This window comes from Xiphophorus hellerii, chromosome 16, assembly GCF_003331165.1.
Source record: "Xiphophorus hellerii strain 12219 chromosome 16, Xiphophorus_hellerii-4.1, whole genome shotgun sequence".
NCBI classification, from domain to species: domain Eukaryota; kingdom Metazoa; phylum Chordata; class Actinopteri; order Cyprinodontiformes; family Poeciliidae; genus Xiphophorus; species Xiphophorus hellerii.
The window spans coordinates 21,112,691-21,134,158 of NC_045687.1; the positions used below are offsets into that span (position 1 = coordinate 21,112,691).

The window sequence follows — 21,468 nt, forward strand, 5'->3', positions numbered from 1 at the left end:
ATGTTTAAATAAGAATGTTATCAAAATAAATGTTTCTGTGAATTGTTTTATTGTAGTGGTTTAAAGTTAATGCCCTTGGAAATTCCTTTAAGCAGTGCAGCTTTAGCTCTGAGATAATCCTGTTGCCAATTTCCCTTTCCAAAGAAAGGAGCTACATATCTGTCATCCAGCAAACCTGAAGAGCAGCATGGATTCATAACTGCTCATTAGTAGCGAGATCAACACAATAGTCAAAATACACTTGGCTTTTTTTTCTACAATAACCTGCAAGCCCGGTGACGTTAAACTGATAAAAACGCACTGCTCCGACTTTCTTTCTCATCCATCGTCGAGCTTCAATTTGTCCTCAGGGGAGCGGGGGGGGGGGGGGGGGGGGGGGGGGGAGTTTGAAAGGAAAAGTGCGGGGGTCAAGAAGAAGGAGGGAAGAAAAGCTCGTTGAAAGGCGCAAACACTGAGCCAACCTCCGCATGTTCAGTCCTGCCCTCCTCCGTTCCCACATCGCGCGGTGCGCTCTGATCGGCAGACGAGAGGAGCGCAGCCTTCGCAGACTTCTTCTGTCAGGGGATATTTGGCGTGAAACGTTTCCCACGGTGAGTGTGAAAGTCGACTTTTAAAGTGTTTTTAACTCCTTTAAACTTTTTACGCGCTTAGGATGGTGTATAAGAACCACTGTCGTTCAAAAGTCTTTCCGTAGCATAAAGAAATTTCTTTTTTTTTGAAGTTGTATTGGCTCTAAGGGAATGCAACTAACAAAGCGTAATCAATTAGAGCTGAAAATGTTTTCATAATACAAAATTTATTTTTCCAATTCTAAAGAAAAAAAAACAACTTGTTTGGATAGGTGCGCTATTACGCACAGGCGCACGGATACATCTTTATTTATTTAGAATTGTACTGCTTTATTTAGATTAGTATTGTAATAATCTGTTTATGTAGACTATAGCAAAGCAAAGCTGGAAAATCATTCCACCAAATCCCAAACATATGTTCAGGAGAATGTTTAATGAATTAACTTTCCCCTTTTGCTTAATTTCGTAAGTTGTTTAAAATAGTTCTAACAAGAAACTTGCCATTTTTTTCCACTTCATTAGTAATGTCAGTAATCAGAGCCGGTCCAAGATTAGATGGTACCCTGGATGGAATTAGGAATTAAATCACACTATTTACATAATACTTTTTTTTTTTTTAATTCTAGAGACAATGTAATTTTTCTTACCTTTGCTTTTAGTGAGTCCAGAGTTTCAATGCAGATTTCTCTGCAAAGAAAATATAATCTACCTCTTTAGCCTGCAGTAGTCTTGTTCAAGAAATTTGACTCTAGCAGAGTTGATTTCTGGAGCAAATTGAAATTTTAACTTTCTAAAATAGTCAAAAGTTTTATAGCTAAGGATCAATTCATAAATGTTTTACACTTATGAAAGTCTGCAGGAATGCCAAATGTTCCTTTATGTCAAATCCAAAAAGACATAATGTTTAGGTTTTTAAGAAATGAGAATTTTGGGACAATTTTCCTTTATACTTTATTTTAAAAGTTACATTTTTAAATTCATTAATCTGCTAGATATATCCAGTACTCTTGAGTGCCCCCTGCTGGCCCGGGGCGGCACCAGTTTGCTTATTCATTGCACCAGCTCAAGCAGTGGTGTGTAAAATTTAAGAAGTCATATTTCCGGTTATTTTCGTCATTGACAATATCGTCTAAATGCTCTTTTTCTATTTTCGTCATGCAGGCTTCCTGTTATTGCCTCCCAGCGTCCCAGATATCGACCAAAAAGATTCTGGAAGGAAACTTGTGAAACCACAAGAAAGCTTGTCATCAAAGCAACACTTTTTTTTTTTTCCACCAGCGTACGTACCAAGAGACGGAAGAATGCCTGACCGCAGGACTCTTTGACACTTTGTGGATCTAACTTCATAACCCGGAAAAAGGCAGAAAAACAAACGAGTCTTCCACTCCTGGGGAACCCCAACATTGAGCCTCGTTTCTACCCAAAGCTGCCCCACTTTCCACTGCAGGAATGTTTAGCGTGTACCAAAACAACCAAGTCCTCATCGAGCACTACAAATACACAGGCAAGCTGAATGGGACCAACGGGAAGAAATACAGGGACGGACTCACACCGGAATCCATTGCTTTCCTGCTGGTCTGCCTGCTTATTGTTGCAGAGAACGCTGTGGTGCTCATTGCCATCTGGAAGAACAAGAAGTTCCACATCCCCATGTACTATTTACTGGGCAACTTGACTCTCTCAGACCTGCTTGCCGGTTTGACCTACATGATAAACATCATAGCGTCCGGTTCCAACACCTTGAACATGACTCCCTTGCTGTATTTCCTGAGGGAGGGCTGTGTGTTTGTCATGCTAGCTGCTTCCATCATCAGCCTGCTGGCCATCGCCATAGAGCGCCACGTCACCATGGTGAGGATGAAGCCGTACCAGGGTCACAAGCAGGGTCGGATGTTTGCTCTGATTGGAGCCAGCTGGGTGCTGTCGGTGTTTCTCGGCGTCCTTCCGGTCTTGGGCTGGAACTGCATCAACCAGCTGGAGAAATGCTCCACCGTCCTGCCACTGTACGCCAAAAGCTACATCCTCTTCTGCATCACCGTCTTCAGTGCCATCCTCATGTCCATCGTGGTGCTGTACGTGCGAATCTTCCGCATAGTGAAGTCCAACACTCAGCGCCTCGCCACGGTTCCCCAGCGCAAGGGTCTCTACCGCAAGTCGCAGAAGTACATAGCCCTCCTGAAAACCGTCACCATAGTCCTGGGGGTGTTCATTGCGTGTTGGTCGCCCCTGTTCATCCTGTTCCTGCTGGACTTCAGCTGTGAGGTCAAAAGCTGCAAGGTGCTCTTCAAGGCAGATTACTTCCTGGGCATCGCTGTGTTCAACTCCCTCCTCAACCCCATCATCTACACACTGACCAGCAAGGACATGCGGAAGGCCATCCTGAAACTGCTCTGCTACCGTTGCCTCCTGAACGCAGACGGGAAGATGAAGAAATTCGGCCTGGCCTTCCTGGACTTCAGCACCACTAAGACGGACGCGGCGTCTCACAGACTGGAGGGTCTGGAGACGACGGTGTCTTCTGGGAACCTTCCCTCAACTATTAAAGCTATTTATCCAAGGATATCCAAGATATAACACTCTGACTCAGAACTGAGAGCAGGCATGTGAACTGAAATGTGCTTCTATCTGTGCTAAAGACTCGTATTTAAGCAAACATTGGAAGGAGAAAAACTGTGTTGCACTTTGAAATGGTTCTACTTTTAAATGATCCATGTTTGTAAAGCTGGGAGAAAGAACCGTTTTGTTGGATTTATATTTATACCACTTCTCTATAGATACCCATGCCTTCGTCGTAGCTCAAAGCTTGTTTTTTAGAGCCTAGCATTACCATTGTCAAGACTTTTAAACAAAGCCAGTGGTGATCAGAGAGAGAGAGTTCTGAGAGATAACCCAAATGGTCTGATAAGTTCTTGCAAAAAAACAAAAAAAAACAAAGAAAGCCAAGCCTGTGTGTTGACGTTTCACAGCATCTGTAATGTGCATCTGATGATGGGGAAAAACCCCAAGCTCAAGATTTAGGGTTAGAGTTATCTCCCACTGCCTTTGTAGCATATAATGACACGTTGTCGTGATCACGGAGCATCCACACCCAAAAAGTGACGGCTGCCAAAACCGTTTAATCTCTGCCTTGTGAGTTTTGGTCAGCGCCGAGGCCGGGGACATCAGAGGCCCCGGAGACGCTCCGAAGACGTCAGACTGAGGGGCCGGGCTGGGTGGCTTTTCAGCTTTGGAGGTCCCACCAACACATGTAGCAACACACGACCAGTGCCTTAAAGCAATAAAAGCTGACAGCCGAGGCTTGGCGACGCCTTTTTGGCTTTTGCAGACTGGAACGTGGCAGCAGAACGTTTCGGCTTTACAGATAAGTCATTTCTTTTCGGAGGAGGCTCGTCTTTATTCTGTGAAATGATGTGTAAGGAGGACTGTTTTCTTTCTCTTAGTGAAACTTTATCTCAGATGTCCGTACCCCGACATGATGGGATTAATTGTGAAAAAATGCAAAGATGTAATTCTAATGACCTATAGTTAGTATATTTTGTAAATGTGTGTAGCCTCTGTGAGTTGTGTGTTCTTTTATACAAGCCCTACTTAAATTATGCCAGTTTTATATGTGCACTGAATAAACATGTGAATGATTTTTACATGCAGGTTTCCGCTGATTGTTTTTTTGGTTTTCCGTCTTACACCAGTTTTTCTCTTCAGGACCAACATACGATGCAACATCTTTGAATATTTTCTAAAGGAGGGACGATACATCGCAGTTCTATTTATTATTAATCGCATGTTTAACAATATCAAACATAATGCAAAAAATTCTAATTCAATGTAATTACTATTTCATTACATTTCTATTTATACTAACAGAACATTATTATTTAATATTATGTTGAGTATTGTTGAAAATTATGGCCAACCCTGAAAATCCTCTACATGAGACTGTTATGCAACAACGGCGTCTTTGGACAGAGGCTTTCCCCTGTACGCTGCAATACTGACTGCTACAGGAGATCCTTCCTGCCCACAGGCGTCAGACTACACAAATATTTCAAGAAAATTGTGTTACAAAGTTTAATTTGTGATTAAAGTATTTTTGGAATTTTAAATTTAATTATTATTTATCTCGATGCTAGAAGCACTAGTAATATTTATTTTATCAATTTTTCTAAAATGTATTAAGTAATCAGCTTATACATTCAATTTACAAAACACACAATTCAAAAATATATGGACAAATAGTCAATTTAGACTACTCGATAGGAATAATATTAAAACTATTGAGGACATGCCCAAGCGGTGCCCCGCTTTTCTCCCAGTGACCACTGAAGGCAATTTGAGCTTCTTAAAGTACACACTTAAAATAAAACATAAACAGCGGCTTTATTGCAATATTTCAAGCTACTGGGTTCATTAAAATCGAAACCTACTCCGACGTGAGCAGAGCGATCAAAGAAAAGCTGAAGCCATATCAAGCGGGGGGCCAAGCTGAAGTGACAAACCACGTGTTAAAGCCACTAACAGGCAGCGCTACCAGTGAAGTAGCAGAATTGGGCCCAATGCTCAGTTTACGGTAAGAAAACCACACACTGGTAGGTGTGATGGTGTGCCTACCCGATTCGGGCTCCACATCCTGCTCTCTCTGAAACTATCGTCATGGTGTCGAATACAGAAAAAGAAGAAAGAAAGAAAAAAAAAAAAGAAGCCACGACTCGTTTTCATGTAAGGGGAAAGATTCGGTTCTCGTCGAGCGGGTCTGAGTGCGAACAACGCAAGCCGCAGTACCATGTGTGGGAGGCAACAGGGAGGATAGTCTGAGTGTGAGCGACCTGCTCCAATTTACAGACCTCCAACTGCTGAATCATTGCTATCTTATCTTAATATCTACACAGTTAGGCTACAATAGGAAACATCGGGTTTCCTTTGGTTACATTCAGGGTTCATGACATAGATTTCAAACATTCCAGGTAAATGCACGATTAAGCCCACAGGAGCAAATGACGGATATAGTGAGCAAACGTAAATCAAAAAAAAAAGAAAAGAAAAAAGGAATGGATTTGTGTAGAAAACCTAAGCGCACCCCATGGCTCAACGACTTAAAAACACGCTTCCAGGGGCAAGAAACTTGATAGTCATTTTCTGATTGACTTTACCACTCTCACATCATCGTGGAGGAATCTTCTACACCACGCCGTTTCAGGTTAGACATTTGTTTCTGCGAATCTCTCCAAAGATCTACAGCATTTTAATCAGACTGCGGTCTGGACTTTGGGCACTTTTTCGACCATTCTGCTGTTAGTTTACGTGCTGTTGCCCAGTCGTGACCACGCTTCTCCCTCTTAGAGACATTATTGATTGTGCAGACTTCCTTGCTGCTAAGTGAGCCCACATCACTCCACCACCACCGTGCTTGACGACTGTAAAGTGCTGACACAATGTTTTCGTCTTTCTGCACCCTCTGTGCTGTAAATGACTGCCAAGCGTTCCTCTGGTGTGTCGGAGTGCGTGTGGTTCATTAAGATCTTTACAAGCCAAATATCCTATCCTGTTTTAACGAGAAGAGGCCTTTATCCTGGAAACCCTTTCGAATGCACCAGTCTTCTTCAAATGGTGCGGTATGTTACTTTTATAAAGAACATGTTATTGTCGTACGTTTGTTAAAAATGTCGCTATGTGGCGACAGTATAATGTGAGACGGATAATCTGTGGTTGAAAAAAACAAGTTCCTCTGCCTTCTCCCAATGCGAACAAACAATCAATCAGAGCCAGGAGGAGGGCCTTAGTGCTGTCAATCACCCTCATGAAGGCGCTAAATCTACGCTACAGCTGGTTCACCACAACGGAGACTGCCACCAAGGCTAAGGCTAGTTAGCATAGCCAATGATGACGGTGGATAAACGGTTTTCCTGTAACACCAAGTTGTTTCTCCGCCATTAGCATATTTAGCAACACTTACACAAGGATGATTGACAGCACTAAGATCCTCCTCCTGGCTCTGATTGGTTGTTTCTCACCAGGAGCGATGACTTTTCTGCAGATGGCTACAGGAAGAAGTGGAGATCAATTTTTTTCACAGATTATCTGTCTAATATTACACTGTTCAACAAATTTGTCAAAAACCCTTTTTTTTTTTAATAGAAGTTAAATACTCAGTTGTAGCTGTGCTAGCTGAGGTGTATTTTAACAATTCCCAGATTTATTGACAGAAACTTTTGCTTTTCTAACGCCACTTTCTACTTTGGTATTGTGTCGCTAACCCACACCTGTATCCTCCATAACAGCTTCTACTGAAGTGTTTTAACTTGCTGATGATCAGTTAATGCACTGTACTTGATTATCATCACCAGATTTGCTATTTACATTTATATCTCACAGTCGAAGGAAGATTAGATGCATTTTTCTGTTTGTTTTTGCCATATTTCCTCCATCTTTGTTTTTGGACACGTCAGTAATATTTGATCTGTTTAAGATTTTGCCTTCCTTCAGCAGTCAAACTCTAGTAATGATGGTGATTGTCCCTATGTAATGACAAGACTGTATCAAATGATGTCTCTCTTTTTTTTTTAAATACACAAAACATATGAAGGAGGCAAGATAACTAAACATGTTAATAAATTAGATTTAAAAGTAGAGAGATGGTTTTATAGTTGCTCCAAAATGCTCGATTAAACTGAATACAAATGTTTTTTGATCAGTTGTAAGAAGACGTTTGAAAGCAGATTTCAGCAAGGAAATTTTAAAAAGTATATATCAGAAATATTGTTTGATTGTAATTACTGTCATGTAGTTTGATCAGACCACTGCTCAAGTTTCTTACCTTTTTGTTGATCTAAAAAAAAAAAAGGATTAAGCAACTGAATAATGTTTCCTTTAAATCTGCTCTAAAGAACACTTACTGGCTTTGTTTAAACACACTTTAACTTTAAGCAGCTCTATAGCGACATCTAGTGACCAACTCCCACACAGCAGGCACTGCTTTAGTCCCTGACGCTGTAACAAACCAGAAAGCACAAAATCAAAGTTGTAAGTTATTTATTTAACGCAACAGTTTAGCATAAAGAAAAACAACAAGAAGACCAACAGACAGATATAATAAAAAAATAATACTAATATACACAACATGTGTTCTTCGTCTACCACTCGGTGCTGACAAAGTCCCACAGCTGATCGCTTATATCGCTTCGAGAGCGGACAGACGTGTCAACGTTGATGGGCGTGGCCAGATCTGGACCGTAGTGCACTGCAAGAAAAAAAAAAGACTAAATTAAACTGACACAACTCATTTTAAAGTTTATTTGTTCTGTCAACATGTTTAGGTTGTTGCAACACAGACGTACATTTCTGATTATCATTTAATATTTTGAGTCATAACTCCAGCAATTGTAGTGAGAAGCTCGAGGAAGAAATCCTAAAATGTTTGACTCAAGTTAAAGGAAATGCAATCAAAATAATGAATTTTGAAGACATTAATAAATAAATCTCTTGACAGATTCTGTCACCATAGAATCAATTAGCAAATAGAAGTTTTCAACTATAAACGCTATTTATCCGACAGTGAAAATTATACTCTGTAAAAAGTGTTCATCTCATTTGTGGGGGAGTGGAGGGCCACATAAAATTATTCCAAGGACCTCAAATGTCCCATGGGCCACACTTTGGACACCACTGACATGATCACTTTGAGTTCACACTTTATGATTAGGGTTGCTTACTTTCTTTATTTTTGGTTTCTGACTAAAATATATTAAGTAAAAATTAGCGACCATATCTGACTGAAGTAGGAACGCATGTTTCTTACCTCCTTTCAAAATGTTGGGCTGCATGTCGTATTCCCACTTGATCTTGGTTATTAGGTAGTACACCTGAGCCACGTACCTGGAAATGAAAAACTTAGGGTAAATATAAAAAAACTAAACAAAACAAAACAAAAAAAAAAACAAAAGAATGAAAGGCAACAAATTTTTCTGACTGACGAATCGTCCCAGAAATTATTGAGATAAATGACAATATTGTCGTTTTGAGACCATTTTCAACTAGTATAGCTATAATAATGCAAGTTCGCCTTCTTAAAGAATAATAAACTTTAAATTTGTACAGAACAATCCACATTGTAACTTGAAGACAAACAACAAATAATATGTATTGCGACGTCTCTCTGGACAAAATTACTCTTCAAAAAACGGAATCATCACAACGGAAATTGAATAGCTCTTTTTAATGTGTCATGCGATTCATTGAGGAATTGTGTATGGCGACATAAAAACGTTGAATTTTAAAAGACAGGAGATAAAACACCAGGAGGACCTGAAGTTGACTGAAACACAGCCGAGGTTGTCTTCATAAAAACACGGCACGTCGATTCACATTGTTGTAACACAGAAATGTGCAAGTCACGAAAAAGGTGAAAACTAGTGATTCAGTTCATTTTATTTATGCCGATTCCCAGAAACTCACACTGCAGACGGGATGACCTCGGTGGTGTCTTCATCCACCTCATTCTGCAGAGTCTCCAGTTCCCTCTCGGTGTTCCTCACACTCTCCAGCTCCGTCTGCAGAAACCTGGAGAGAGACGGTCAGGGATGCAAACGGGGAACAGTCCAAACCAACGGCGCAGGGAACGGGGTTGGCGCGGAAAGCGTACTGGATTTCTGAGTCCGTGATCTGGCTTTTGGCCGTGCACCGCTGCAGCTGCTCCTCCAAGTCCTCCAGCTCCTTCTGCCTGTGCTGCTTCTGCTCCTCCATGTTCAGCAGCCTCTGACCCGCGCGCTCCTCGATCTGTGCCACGTCTGCTTGTGAAGGACAGACACTCGAAATGACAACACTCACCAGCTAAATTACATCTGGAAGCTAAATTACATCTAGAAGTAGATAAAAAAAAAAAAAACAAGCATCTGATTTCTTGCCTTTAAGAATCTGTGTCACAGTCTTCTTTGTTTCAAGGTGCCGGTCAACGAGGGCCTGGCGTTCGACTTTCACTTCTCTCAGTTTCTCGGGCTGACTGCTGTTGATGAAAGCCACCAGCATCTCCCCATTCTCCTCCACGTCTTGAAACTTGTGGCTCAGAGACATCGTGGGCAGCTGGAAAACGGAGGAAAAAAAAGAGAGAAGAACAGAATGAGTACCGCCTCGTTCACCGTAAATGACAAACACATCTTCATTCACCCAAGTAGGAAGAAAGTCCACAGGATTGAGCCGTGACGCTCCAGTACCCCACACACACCCAGAGACGTCGTAAGGATGACAGCAGTTTTGCAGTGAATTGCAAATGGAATAATAAATACCTTGTGTTTATATTTATTAAGAAGTCTAAAAAGACCAAAGTGGAAAAAAGTACTTTATTTTACATAAGTTTATTTATTTTTACTCAAATCTATAATATCTACACGACACAGTTAAGATAATGTTTCCGTTTTAAATAACCACAAATAGCTCATGTTAGACATTTAGGTTTTCAAATGGTGGGGTACTAAACACACATTCTTGTGGATCGCCTGAACTAGATATTTCTGGAGAAGCGGTGTTAGAAATGTTTATAACATGTTGTCTGCCTGTATGAGAAACTGTTAATAAAGCAAACTAAACTCCAGAAATATGTTAAATAAGCACATAAAACGAGCAACGAAAATTGTTGTGCCTTTGTTTTAGGTGAATCTGGAATGTTTTAAACGGATAAAAACAAACAGTAGCAGCAAAGGCATCCGCAGTATTTCTCTCGTTCCTACAATCAAAAGGAAAGGATTAAGTCTGTCCCGCAACACCACGAACAATTGGGCCTGAATACAGATTTAGTCTCAGGAGCGGAACCAATAGACAACACGCCACAGAAATATGAACAGCTTCGACGACCGACATTAAAAACGTCACTGAAAGATAATGTAGCTGGCGAAGAAAATCCCCTGCACAACAGCAGCTAGCTAAAGTTGTGTCAAATTACGACGTTTTCAGTTAGTTTTATAACTTTTGAGCAAAGGTTCTGTTACCTAAATACATGAGATACGGACAACAAACAGCTTTCCTGTTTTACGTCGTTTATACACGTTGCGTTGAACGTAACATTAGCAACACAAAGACGGACATTTACAATATAAACCATATAAACTCTGCTGTAAATAAAGCGGTTTGTAATTTGTTCACAAACAGAGAACAACCTACCTTCTCTGTTTTCCACTGTTCAAATTCAGACTTCCGCGCGCGCCTGTTGTTTTCTTCTTCTTTGGGGGTTTGGGAGACGTGCCGCAGTCTACCGCCCCCTGCAGCCCAGTGGTGAGTCCAACTGCAGAGTTGAGCACATGGAAGAGCTTGATTTTTTGGAAAACCATTTCGGTCCTGGCTGTGGTTACATATTTAGGACAATGATTTTGATCATGTTCCAAATTTTAAGCAGACACAGCTAAAACTGCTAAATAACTTTTATAAGTTCTAAATCTACACTAATACAAATTTGAAGAACTGTGACTTATGATAAAACAAGATTTTTCTGTAGAAGTTAAAAGATTTTTTTAATCAACTTTCTTAGAAAACAATTGAAATCTCAATTGGTTAACATTATGAACTTCAACACTGATTTTGTTCAGTAACCTCATAGAAATGTACATTTTGTCTATGCTGTATGTCAGTTTTCCATATTTTCAAGAAGAAAGTCATGTATATCCTTTATATTCATTTTTGCTCTTCATCAAACAAACCTCCCAAAATATTTCAGTTCTATATTTGTTATGCCCGCAGTCAGAATTGAAACTACAAAGTAAAAAAATCTAGGGAAAAAAAAAAACCCTAGATTTTTTTCCCAAAAATTCATGTACAATTTTTTGTACATGGCCAAGAGATTTTCTAATTAAATAAGCAGGGGAAAATTAAATGATAAATTTAACACAAGTCATAAGATACCAGAAGCTTCAGAAGCTACTTTGAATCAAATTTAATCAAAGCGACACAACAAAGGTTTTTGGTCTTTTATATTTTCTGACCTGAGGTCAGGTGAAAGAACAATTACACTTTTTAATTTAACGAATCTCAAACCATGTTAAACACCGCACAGTTTAACATCCAAAATCTTTATAGAAAATGTTTTGAAAAACTCAGTTCCTTTAGGATCATTTAATGTTTCTGACGACATCTTTCATTTCTACTCTGGAGTATAAAACCAGATTGTACAGTGAAGTCCAGTGGGGAGTTTCTATCCCTCTTGGTTCTTCTTCAGCTTCTTCTCCTGCTCTTTCCGTTTGTGTCGGCCCAGCTGTCTGAAGTACAGTCTCCGTGGGTTCAGCCCGTACGCCTTCAGCCTGTGTCTGCTGAACTCTCGGCCGCCTATCTTCACCCCCTTGATTCCTGACTTGAGTCGTCCTCCTGACCGCCGGGGCTTCTTGGTCCACGCTGGTCTTTCAGTCCTGTTCTCCCTTCCGTTTTGTTCATCTGCCACCTGCTCAGCCGTATCTTGCGTCTGTTCTTCTAGTTTGCTCTTCTGCTTCTTCTTCTTGGGTACCAGGATCTCGTCCCCTTCCTCTGCGCCGTCCACAGCCTCGCTCAGAGCCTGAACTGCCTCGTCTGCTTCTTCGCTCTGCTTCTCTGCGTTCCTCAGACGATCTCGCCGTTTCTTCCCCAGCTTGCTCTTCACCTCCAGAGTTTCTTTATCCTCCCTGCAGATCAGGATCAGATAGAAACCAATCACCTACTAGCAGGGGTGCAAGCTATCAATTGATTGATCATATCAAATCGACTAACAATTTGTTGAAAAGTGGCCATTTTCTTAAAAACTTGAGTTTTGTCTTGTATCAAGAGGGCTGACCATCTTTCCATAACAAAAAGGGCTGAATTTCTTTAACATTTTGTGTCAACTGTATCCTGATTTAACAAACATAAATTTGTGGTTTTATCACATTATTAAACTTAAGACATATTTATAAAATAAAACAGTAACATTTCAGGTTGTTGAATTGAAAAGTAAAAGATGAAAACAATCAAAACTGTTAATTTAACATGACCGGAGAGATGTTCATACAGAAGCAACGTCTCTGGTTTCACCTCAAGGAACATTAAAACATTTTTAAAAAGCGCATTAACTCAAAACAGCCATAAAAACATCAAACTTGCTTATTGGAGTCATGTTTATTCCGCATCAAGTTATAATTTTTATCTTATACCCTTCGCTTTTTTGTCGTATTATTATCCTCGCCATCGTGGCACATCAGTAGTTTGTGACTGAGAAGTTGACACTGCTCCGTAACGCAGCTCGTCATGAGCGGTAGGAAGGTGATAACTTTAATAAATGGCAAATGATATAATTTTAATAAGTTTGTCGAGTGTTAATATTTCCGAACAGAACCGCAAAAGGTGCATTCTGAATCCGACATCGGACTCTGGACCGTTTCTCTAGAATATCTCCGCCATCTTTGATTCTGTCTGAGGTAGCTCCGCTAAAGGATGACCAGCGGCGCCCTCTACTGGATGGCGGACAAACTACAACACTAAAAGAAAGTCTAAGCGCAAGTTATTAATAGATTGGAAGTAATTTGAATCCATTAAATCGTTAATCCACTATTAACCGTAAATTGGTTCGAACCACAGTATTGCTACTCACTCAGAATACACAGAGCTCAGGACTTCTTTCTTCTTTCTCACGTTCTGGGCCTTCGCTCTATAGTTCTTCAGGTCACTCATTTCCTCTCTTTCAGACCTTAAGAGGCAAGGGCAGCCGTTACTGAAACTCAGCGACCTCAGAGGACCAGGAGGGGAACATCTCGAAGTCGGTACCTGAACATGCACGTCCTCCTCAGCGAGCACCAGTGGTTCAGCTCTTGGTCGTTGGCACTCAAGATCTGAGAGAAAATCGTTGGGAGAATTTAGACACAACCAGAGCGGGTAGAGGAGGTCATATTTGTGGGAGTTTCATCTGCTCAGAGAGAAGATTGGTGTGAGATCATTCCCTGGTCAGAGCGAATCCCCAGAGGGAGGCAATACCAGATCAGTCTACACAGATCTCATCACTGCAGAGCTGGGAACCGGAACCAGCTAGTGTTGTTCTGTCCACTTGTTAATTTTCTAATTGAGGTGTTTATTGTTTCCAAAGGAGGAAGTTCAACACTTTTCTTTAATTATACATACGTTTTTTTTCATTCTACTTTTATAGCTTTTATTAATTTCATATTAGTCTTGCACTGGGATCAGAGTAACCTCATTCCACATCATGTTTTTAGCATGAGATGAAATTAAAAACTGCTGTAACCTTAAACAGGAGCAGCAAAAGCAAAGGAGGTGGATTAGCAGTGATTGCCAACAACTGATTGTTTCATCCAGGACACGTCACTAGCCGTTTTTTATTACAAATGTGGACAAAACTTTGTCAATATTCCAGTAATGTCAAAAATTAGTGAAATTTTCACTAATTTCATTGCAAAAATGTAAAAAAATTTGACATTGCAAAAATTAGTGACATTTTTGACATTGCAAAAAACTTTTTTTTTTTTTGCAATTGCAGCGTTTCCTTTAAATGAGAAACGCAATTAAAATAAGTCTGTTCGTGCGATAGCTCATGAAAAAATATGTTGCGTCGAGACCGTTCAACTACTTCCCGTCTTCTTCTTTGTGGTTTGCGCCAGTGGCAACATCCACTGGTTGAACATGTGACTCGTGTGATGCGAAAAAATTGTTTCCCTTGCAGTCTTGCAAAATAAACATTCTAGCGCCAAAACGTTGCGGAAAAACAGAAGCTTTTTTCAAAATTGCCGTGTCTCCATTGAGAAGATTTATTTTTTAAATGCAAAGTTTCAAAAATCAATCTGTTTATGCGGTCAATAGAAACACAGCTAGTTTGGAATATTGTTTCTGCTGCCCAGATACTGACTTTCACACTGTCTTCAGTCAGAGGCCTCTTTAGATCTGATGCAAGACTGACTGCTACAGGAGATAATCTTTTTAGCCAAATAGTTGGTTCTCTTGCGTTTTTTTTGTTGATCCCAGCGATGCAGATGTGTAGAGTTCACACGCCCCCAAGAGGAAGAACCTCACCTCATCCGTGGTCAGGCCGAAGTCGTTGGGCACCACCTGCCTGTAGCGAAAGCGGCACGGAAGGTCGTCGATGATGTCCTCGTAGTCCAGCTTGTAGTACTCGTCCAGGTACTGCTCGAAGGTTTTCTCCTCTGAAACGAGACGGACGGCGTCAGGCGAGGCAGTCGCCCGGGCAACGGCCGGGTTCGGGACGCTCCCCGACACTTACGGGGGTCAAACACCGGCTTGGTTCTGGTGACGACCTCAGCAAAGTGGGACTTCTTCTTCTTCTTGCCCATCTGTGGCAGATCGTCCTTCTTCAGCTTCTTCTTCTCCTTTTTCTTCTTCTTCTTGGAGGCGGTGTGCTGGCTTGGGTCGTAGTCTGCATCCATCTGCATGAACAGGATGACTGCTTCACTAAGCAAAGCTAAAACAAAATACAATTCATGCAGTTTTGGGCAAAATAAGGTTGGCTCACGATGAAGTCTTCGTCGTCGCAGTGCGGTCCAGAGGCACTGTACTCCTCTTCGTCATGTCCCTCTTCACGTTCCTCTCCTGTCCAGGTGTCCCAATTCCAGTGTTCTGAAAACGCAGAAGAAACTTCAAAAATGAAGCGGACGAATCTCAGCATCCGACATAAACGCATAAATAAAAAAAAATAAAGGCCAGCAGCTCACCATCCATCTCGTTTCCTTCATCGTCAAACTGAGGCTTCTCCTCTTCCTCTTGTCCGTAATACTCGTCTCCAAAGAATTTCTGCAAACACGCAATGTTGCAGATAAACATAAAGGCTTATTTTGAACAGAAAATTAAATGAAAACAGCAGTTAAGAGATTGAAAGTCTTGACTGTCAAGTTAAACATTATTTTAAGTGAACGTTAGCAGAGCACCGATTGTGGTTTTCTGGCCGATCTGAGTCCAATTTTTGCCGATATTGACTTTTTATAACCGATACGGCGACTTAGTTGCCAAGTTGGCAGCTGATAACCACGCACATGATTAAAACCTAACCTTGACCGAAGAATTTGAAACAAAAAAAGTGAGAATTATGGACGTTAGTTTTGGCAGAATATATTTTAAAGGATGGTAAGAAAGGAAAAACATGATGACTGCAGAAATTGATGCAGCTTGACGAGGACTGGCTGATAAAATAATTTGATCAATTAATACAACTGTTTTGAAGACTTCATTTTTAGAAAAATCAGGATTTGTTTTTTGTCCCCCACCTTTGCAGATCTTCAATCTGCCTAAGGCGGCCATTTTGTTTTACATCTTCTATTTATTTGGACACTAAATTCTTGAGTTCAGGTCGACTATGACGAGGCATAACTGTTAGCCTTTGACATTTGTTTTCCTTTTTTTTGTAAAAATAAGATTCCAAAAATAGTCAAAATGATACAAATATGTCGAAATAATACTGGAATAAATTTGCAATGTTGGGAGAATAAAGAAGTAATATGAAAACTCGCACACACAAAATAAAGTTATCCAAGATTTTTTTCTTATTGAAAACAACTTCTCCTAATTTTGAGACATTCTTCATGTAAAATTATGACGACATTCTCGCAATTAAACTAAAGCTCCTGTTTAATTGTCTGTCAGTAGACCATCTTACAAATTGCAGAAGGGATGATTGAAATAAAAGCAACTTTTTAAAAATATGTCATCTGTAATTTCTTTTAGAAAAAAACTAATCTTTAGGCAGATTTTATCTGGAGCCCTAATCCTGCCATACGAATGTTTGATGGCTGAAAAAAGGAAGCAATGCAGCGTTGCATCTATGAATATGAATGCATTTTATCAGATATGATTATATAAAATGTTAACTATGAACGAATGTTAAAAACCGACTTCGCTATTGGATGCTGCTGCTAATGTAAGATAGGCAGGGTGTAAATAAAATAAGTGTATCTTCTACTCACTCCTCTGAATGTGCAAGTGTACTTTTCTGTTTTTCCTTTCCTTGTATGTAACTTTGTTTATTCTTTTGATTCACTAAAGTCAAACCGGGTTCCTGTTCTGACCTGCATGAGCCGGTCGTGCTGGTTGGGGTCAAAGTCTCCGTCCAGGTCGGCCTGACTGAAGGCCAGCTGCTCGTTGCCGGTCAGCTCCTGCAGCTGCTGCAGCTTGTCCATGATCTCCTTCCTCTTCAGGTTCTTCAGCTGCTTCAGCTGCTCCTGCTTCTGCTCCTTCTCCTGGAATCACACGGCCGCTTCGTGAGCCTGTGTTAGCATTAGCGGGGTTTTTTTTTTTTTTTGGGAGGGGGGGAGGTTTTACTGCCGTACGTACCTTCAGTTTCCTCTCCTTCACCTCCTCCCTCTTCTGCTTCCTGCGGTCGTCCTTGGTGCGGACGGACGTGGCGATGTTTCGGGGGTAGGTCTTGATCTGCAGGGCGCCGGGCTCTTCGTAGCGGAAGTTGTAGCTCCGCTCGAAGTCCTCCTGGCGCTCCAGGAAACTCTCGCCCTCCTCCTCGGAGTCGTCCACGTCGTCCTGGACCAGCTCGTCGTACGTCGGGATCCTGAGCAGGTTCAGAGGATTTAAAAGTGATTATTGCGAACATTTAAAGAAGGATGCCGAGCTTATTTGGCTGCACACCGTTCGTCGTGGTCCTCCTCCTCGTCCAGGTAGCCCTTGTTGAGAACGTAATCCCGGAGGAATCGCTCCTTGTCGTCCAGCTGCGGGTCGTTCCAGTATTCTCGCAGGTATTTCTGTCACAATGGGGGGAGGGGGGAATCTTATTTCCGATAGAAATGTAATAATCCAATATTAATACTTGTAGCAGTCTCAGTATTGAAAAATAATCTAGATCAGGTATCAGTGACAATGTGCCTGATCCATAAGGGCAGATTTATTTAGTCTAATTCTATGAGCGACAACATGTTTTATTATTCATCTCACATTACATTTAAAATTCCAAATTGCACTTTAGGAATAATTTTAAAGAATGTTTGTTGCAGGTTTTTTTTTTTACATTTTTGATCAAGATAGTCAACCTATTGTTTTCGGCAGTTTCAGTTTATTTATTTTACTCCTAATTGCGCTGACTCGACAAATTAAAGTTGCCGTTTTTGCATTTTTGACCAAGCCTGTGAAGGTATTGGTGTATTTAAGTGAGCTGTGCTGATGCGGAGCTATCAAATGCATTTCTAATTCAGTACATTTATTTCTGTGTTTGAAAAAAGAAACATTTTTAGTCATTTCAGCTGATTTTTCTGTAAAACGTCAGATATCGCTACAAAAGGTGCATCCAGGAACGCCGCAATAAATCAGGTGATGGCCTGATGCATCATAAACTCAGTATTTTCCATTTGCATGATTTATTGTTTCTCTTTTTTTGCTATTTCTACAAAACACTGCACGCTTCAGTCTGGTGTTTCGGTCTCCAGCAGCCCTGGAGAAATGTTGTTTGCAGAGCCTTCAGAACTCATTTTATTTGTCGTTTCTGTTCTTTAGTTTATTTATTTTGGATATTTAAAATGTCTTCCAGTTCCAGAGTTAAATATTCATTGAATTTTGAAGTTTGTTGGTCTTTGACAAAGTGCTCTTGTGTTATTAGGCCACTATCAATACATTACTTAAAGATGGTCTGAAAACAACAAAGTTATCGTTTATCGCGATAACTTCTAGAATTCCCGTATTGTGACGTAACTATGGGAACTCACCATGTCCTTCACCTCCTCCGGACCGTCCAGCTCAGCCTGACCTTTGAGCCAGTCCACATAATCCGCCTCCTCTTTATCCTGAAAACACACAGGCGGGAAGTGTTGGTTTTGTCGAGTCGCTGCTGGAAAAAGACGAGCTGTGGCCGTTTCCTGACCTTCTCCTCCTGCGTTTTCATCCTTCTGGTGAGCAGCTTGGAGGCTTCGCCTTCCTCCTCCTCCTCCTCATCCTCCTCGTCGCTGTCCTCGACAAACTTCCGGAAGCTGCGGGGACGTTTGGGTTTCCGTCAGCGGGCGTCCGGGCGCAATCGCTTTAACGAACGTCTGACCTCACCTCTCTTTGAGCTCCTTCTGCTCCTGGATGTAGCTCGGCGAGGCTGCTCTCTGTTACGGGAAGACGACGCCGACTCAGCAAACAGTCATTTTCCCAATAAAAAAAAATTAAAATCACAATTACTCATCTGAAAAAGTTTGCACACCTCTCTTCTTTTGGCTGCTTCCTCCTCGTCGCTGTCGTCGTCGTCTTCATATTTGCTGAGAGAAGACATTTTTTAAAAATCGTTACTGTCTGACATGCAGTAGTATTTCCTCTTTTAATCCACGATTCCCCCCATAATTCTATCACTAATCTGGTAAGGAGACACAAAAACGACCAATTTTAAGTTTTTTGAAAAGTCCACCAAATCAGAGAACTAATGCTGCAATTATGCTGATTGTTCGGACAAAAACAAACCGGCACATTCTGCAGATTTTTCATTTGGCCGTTGTTTTATACAACATTAGAAATACATTAAAAAGATGCAAATAATTACATTTTCACTTTAAATAGGAAAACAAACCCTTGTTGTCCAAATACAATACCATAGCATTCCTTTAGTGAACACAAAGGGTGCATCTGCAGCTAAAAAACTATACATGTATCGCATCGTTTATCATTTATCTTGATAAACTTCTAAGAATTTTTATTTATCATGGTAATAAATTTCAATTGATTAAAAAAAAACTGCCAATATTGTTAGTTTTACCTTTATCTCCACTGTTTGTTCAATGAAAGCATCAATACATTTGAAAATATGATTAAACACAGTTACTGTCTGCAGTTCAGTGACATAAATAATCCTTATTTATTCATCTGGTGTCATAAAGAAGTGATTAACAAATGGGAATTTTTTTTCCAAGAGCAGTTTTTGTTGCTTTTTTAGAAATCTTCGCAGGGGCGCCAAACATCTGCACTCACCCTTCTTTTTCCAGGATGACTTTCCGCTCGTAGTCCTTCAGGTACATGGGTTTCACTTTGGCTTGTTTGGATGTTGACGGACCGTCCTCATTCTGGGACGCGTCTGAAAGCAAAAGTACCGGTCAACCCAGCAGACTGCGCAAGATGACCGAGCCCGAGTGAAGCTTTACGCTTTCAAATCACCTTCTGAGTAGAACCTGGCATCCTTCTCGTAGATCTTCGGGTCTTTCTTCTTCAGCAGGGACAGGGTTCTGTAAAAGTCCCTGTCTAAAGCAGGGTCCAGCTCCTGGGAGGAACAGGGACAAGTACAAGTCAGGCACCAGGTATCTGTGTTTTAGACGTTTCTCTGCTTCAGCACACCTGATTTCTATTAATGGGCGAGTAGAGCAAGCAAGAAAACGACTAAAACGACGCAGGAGGACGTTTGGGAAACATTAAACGGGGGGGGGCATGTTAGCCACAGATGCTAACCACTTCACTGTCGTCAGAGCTGGACTCAGAGGAGTCGCTGTCATCGGCTTGGTCTCCGAATCGGTCCTTCACTGCATAGATGTACAGAAAACACACACACACGTCACATCTTCCACGAACTCCTGCCCAGCGGACATGACAACTTTATCGCTGATGGTACTTTCTGATCCATGTCGGGCAGTTAGCATCACAGTTAGCCATTAGTAGCACACTTACGCTTCTGCAACTCCTCTTTCTGTCGGTACTTCTCGTATTTCTGCGCGAACTGCGAGTTAATTTTCAGTTCCGACCTGCCCGGCATGTCTTCAATGACGGTGGGTTACAGGCATTAATGAAAACGAGCCACTGCCGCCGCGACAAGCACGTTACGAGCAAAACCACGCCGTTTCCGGTGAGCTGCAGCTGATGTAGCCAGCAGAGGGCGCAGTAACGTCAGCGTATGAGTGCTTCTGGGGAGAGTGTCGGCCATATTGTGAGTGGCAAATTCACACGAGAAGGTCTCATAGAACTGACTCTCTGAGTTGTGTTTAAAGTAAACGATACTCTTATTGATTTCTAATAAAGGATAGCACTAAAGCAAATAACAAAAATGAATAAACAAGCTATCATAACAAAAATTAAAATCTTAAATGTTAAATATATATTCCAAACCACTGAATTTGATATTAACTAGTTAAACAAAATTTAGCTTAGCTATTTTTTCAAATATTCCTATTATTATTATCATTATTATTATTATTATTATTATTATTATTATTATTATTATTATTATTAATTATTATTATTAGTAGTAGTAGTAGTAGTAATAGTCTTTCCACTGAAATGTTACAAATTTCCGCTCAAAAAAAGTCATTTTAAACACTTGTACGATGTCAACAAAAACAGAAAAAAGGGTGGGCGTAGTGGATTCCCACTACCAATGCTAGTGGACCATTTGGTCAGCAGAGTTGGACTGTGGGTGGTCTTTCTCTAGCAAAACAGTGTGTGTGCAAAGGTCAGTGAATCTCCAGGAAAGGGTCAACACAGCTGAGGGCTGTTTTTTTTTTTACCACGCGCATCAGGTGAGCTGTGATGTCTCATCCTCTGCGGTGGAGAGATCGCACGTGTTGCCCAGAACGCAAAACGTGACCGTTTTCAGTCTTTGAACTTTTTTTTTTTTTTTCTTGTCATATTTTTGTCACATTAAAACCAAAACCGTCACTGTTCTGCGGGATTTCATTGGAAGCAGATAATTACACGGAAATGGTTTTTTAAAATAATAAAAACAATTCACTCGAGTCACTCGGCATTCTGAAAAAATATTCTGTAATCTCAGAACAATCTTCTATCAGAATTAAATCATCACTGTGTATATTTTTTCTTTGACATAGACCTTAATGGCTGCCTTTTTCTTCTGTGTTGACTGCTTGTTTTAACTCATTTTATTAGTTCAACACTTCCTCTGTCCCTCAGCCTTGAACTTTACTGTTGACATTTTGTGCACTTTACTTGACAACATGTGGGCAGTTGTCAAATAACTGCCCCCATGGTTCGTTGGTCATTTACCAACGAACCA

At 40.8% G+C, this 21,468-nt stretch overlaps 3 protein-coding genes and 1 non-coding gene across 4 annotated transcripts; 1 reads left to right on the forward strand and 3 right to left on the reverse strand.

Moving 5' to 3' along the window:
* Positions 1-453: 453 nt before the first annotated feature.
* Positions 454-4,210, forward strand: s1pr5a (sphingosine-1-phosphate receptor 5a). Its single transcript, XM_032588012.1, has 2 exons — positions 454-590; positions 1,731-4,210. Exon 2 carries the CDS (start codon positions 2,019-2,021, stop codon positions 3,141-3,143), a length of 1,125 nt encoding a protein of 374 aa, XP_032443903.1. The 5' UTR covers positions 454-590; positions 1,731-2,018; the 3' UTR covers positions 3,144-4,210.
* Positions 4,211-7,578: 3,368 nt separating this feature from the next.
* On the reverse strand, positions 7,579-10,834 carry spc24 (SPC24 component of NDC80 kinetochore complex). Its single transcript, XM_032588128.1, has 6 exons — positions 10,716-10,834; positions 9,467-9,641; positions 9,205-9,349; positions 9,018-9,122; positions 8,362-8,438; positions 7,579-7,803 (listed from the first exon to the last, which is right to left on the reverse strand). Exons 2-6 carry the CDS (start codon positions 9,630-9,632, stop codon positions 7,697-7,699), a joined length of 600 nt encoding a protein of 199 aa, XP_032444019.1. The 5' UTR covers positions 9,633-9,641; positions 10,716-10,834; the 3' UTR covers positions 7,579-7,696.
* A 631-nt stretch (positions 10,835-11,465) lies between these two features.
* Positions 11,466-20,321, reverse strand: kri1 (KRI1 homolog). The gene is made up of 18 exons (XM_032588126.1): positions 20,130-20,321; positions 19,914-19,984; positions 19,626-19,728; positions 19,443-19,545; positions 18,685-18,739; positions 18,540-18,589; positions 18,364-18,469; positions 18,209-18,286; positions 17,142-17,254; positions 16,836-17,064; positions 16,571-16,741; positions 15,224-15,302; positions 15,025-15,128; positions 14,776-14,938; positions 14,568-14,698; positions 13,314-13,378; positions 13,141-13,236; positions 11,466-12,199 (listed from the first exon to the last, which is right to left on the reverse strand). The coding sequence occupies exons 1-18, from the start codon at positions 20,212-20,214 to the stop codon at positions 11,740-11,742; spliced, it is 2,262 nt and encodes a 753-aa protein (XP_032444017.1). The 5' UTR covers positions 20,215-20,321; the 3' UTR covers positions 11,466-11,739.
* Positions 13,453-13,552, reverse strand: LOC116736310 (Z30 small nucleolar RNA). The gene has a single exon (XR_004342520.1). It is a non-coding gene; the product is annotated as a Z30 small nucleolar RNA (small nucleolar RNA).
* Positions 20,322-21,468: the final 1,147 nt, after the last annotated feature.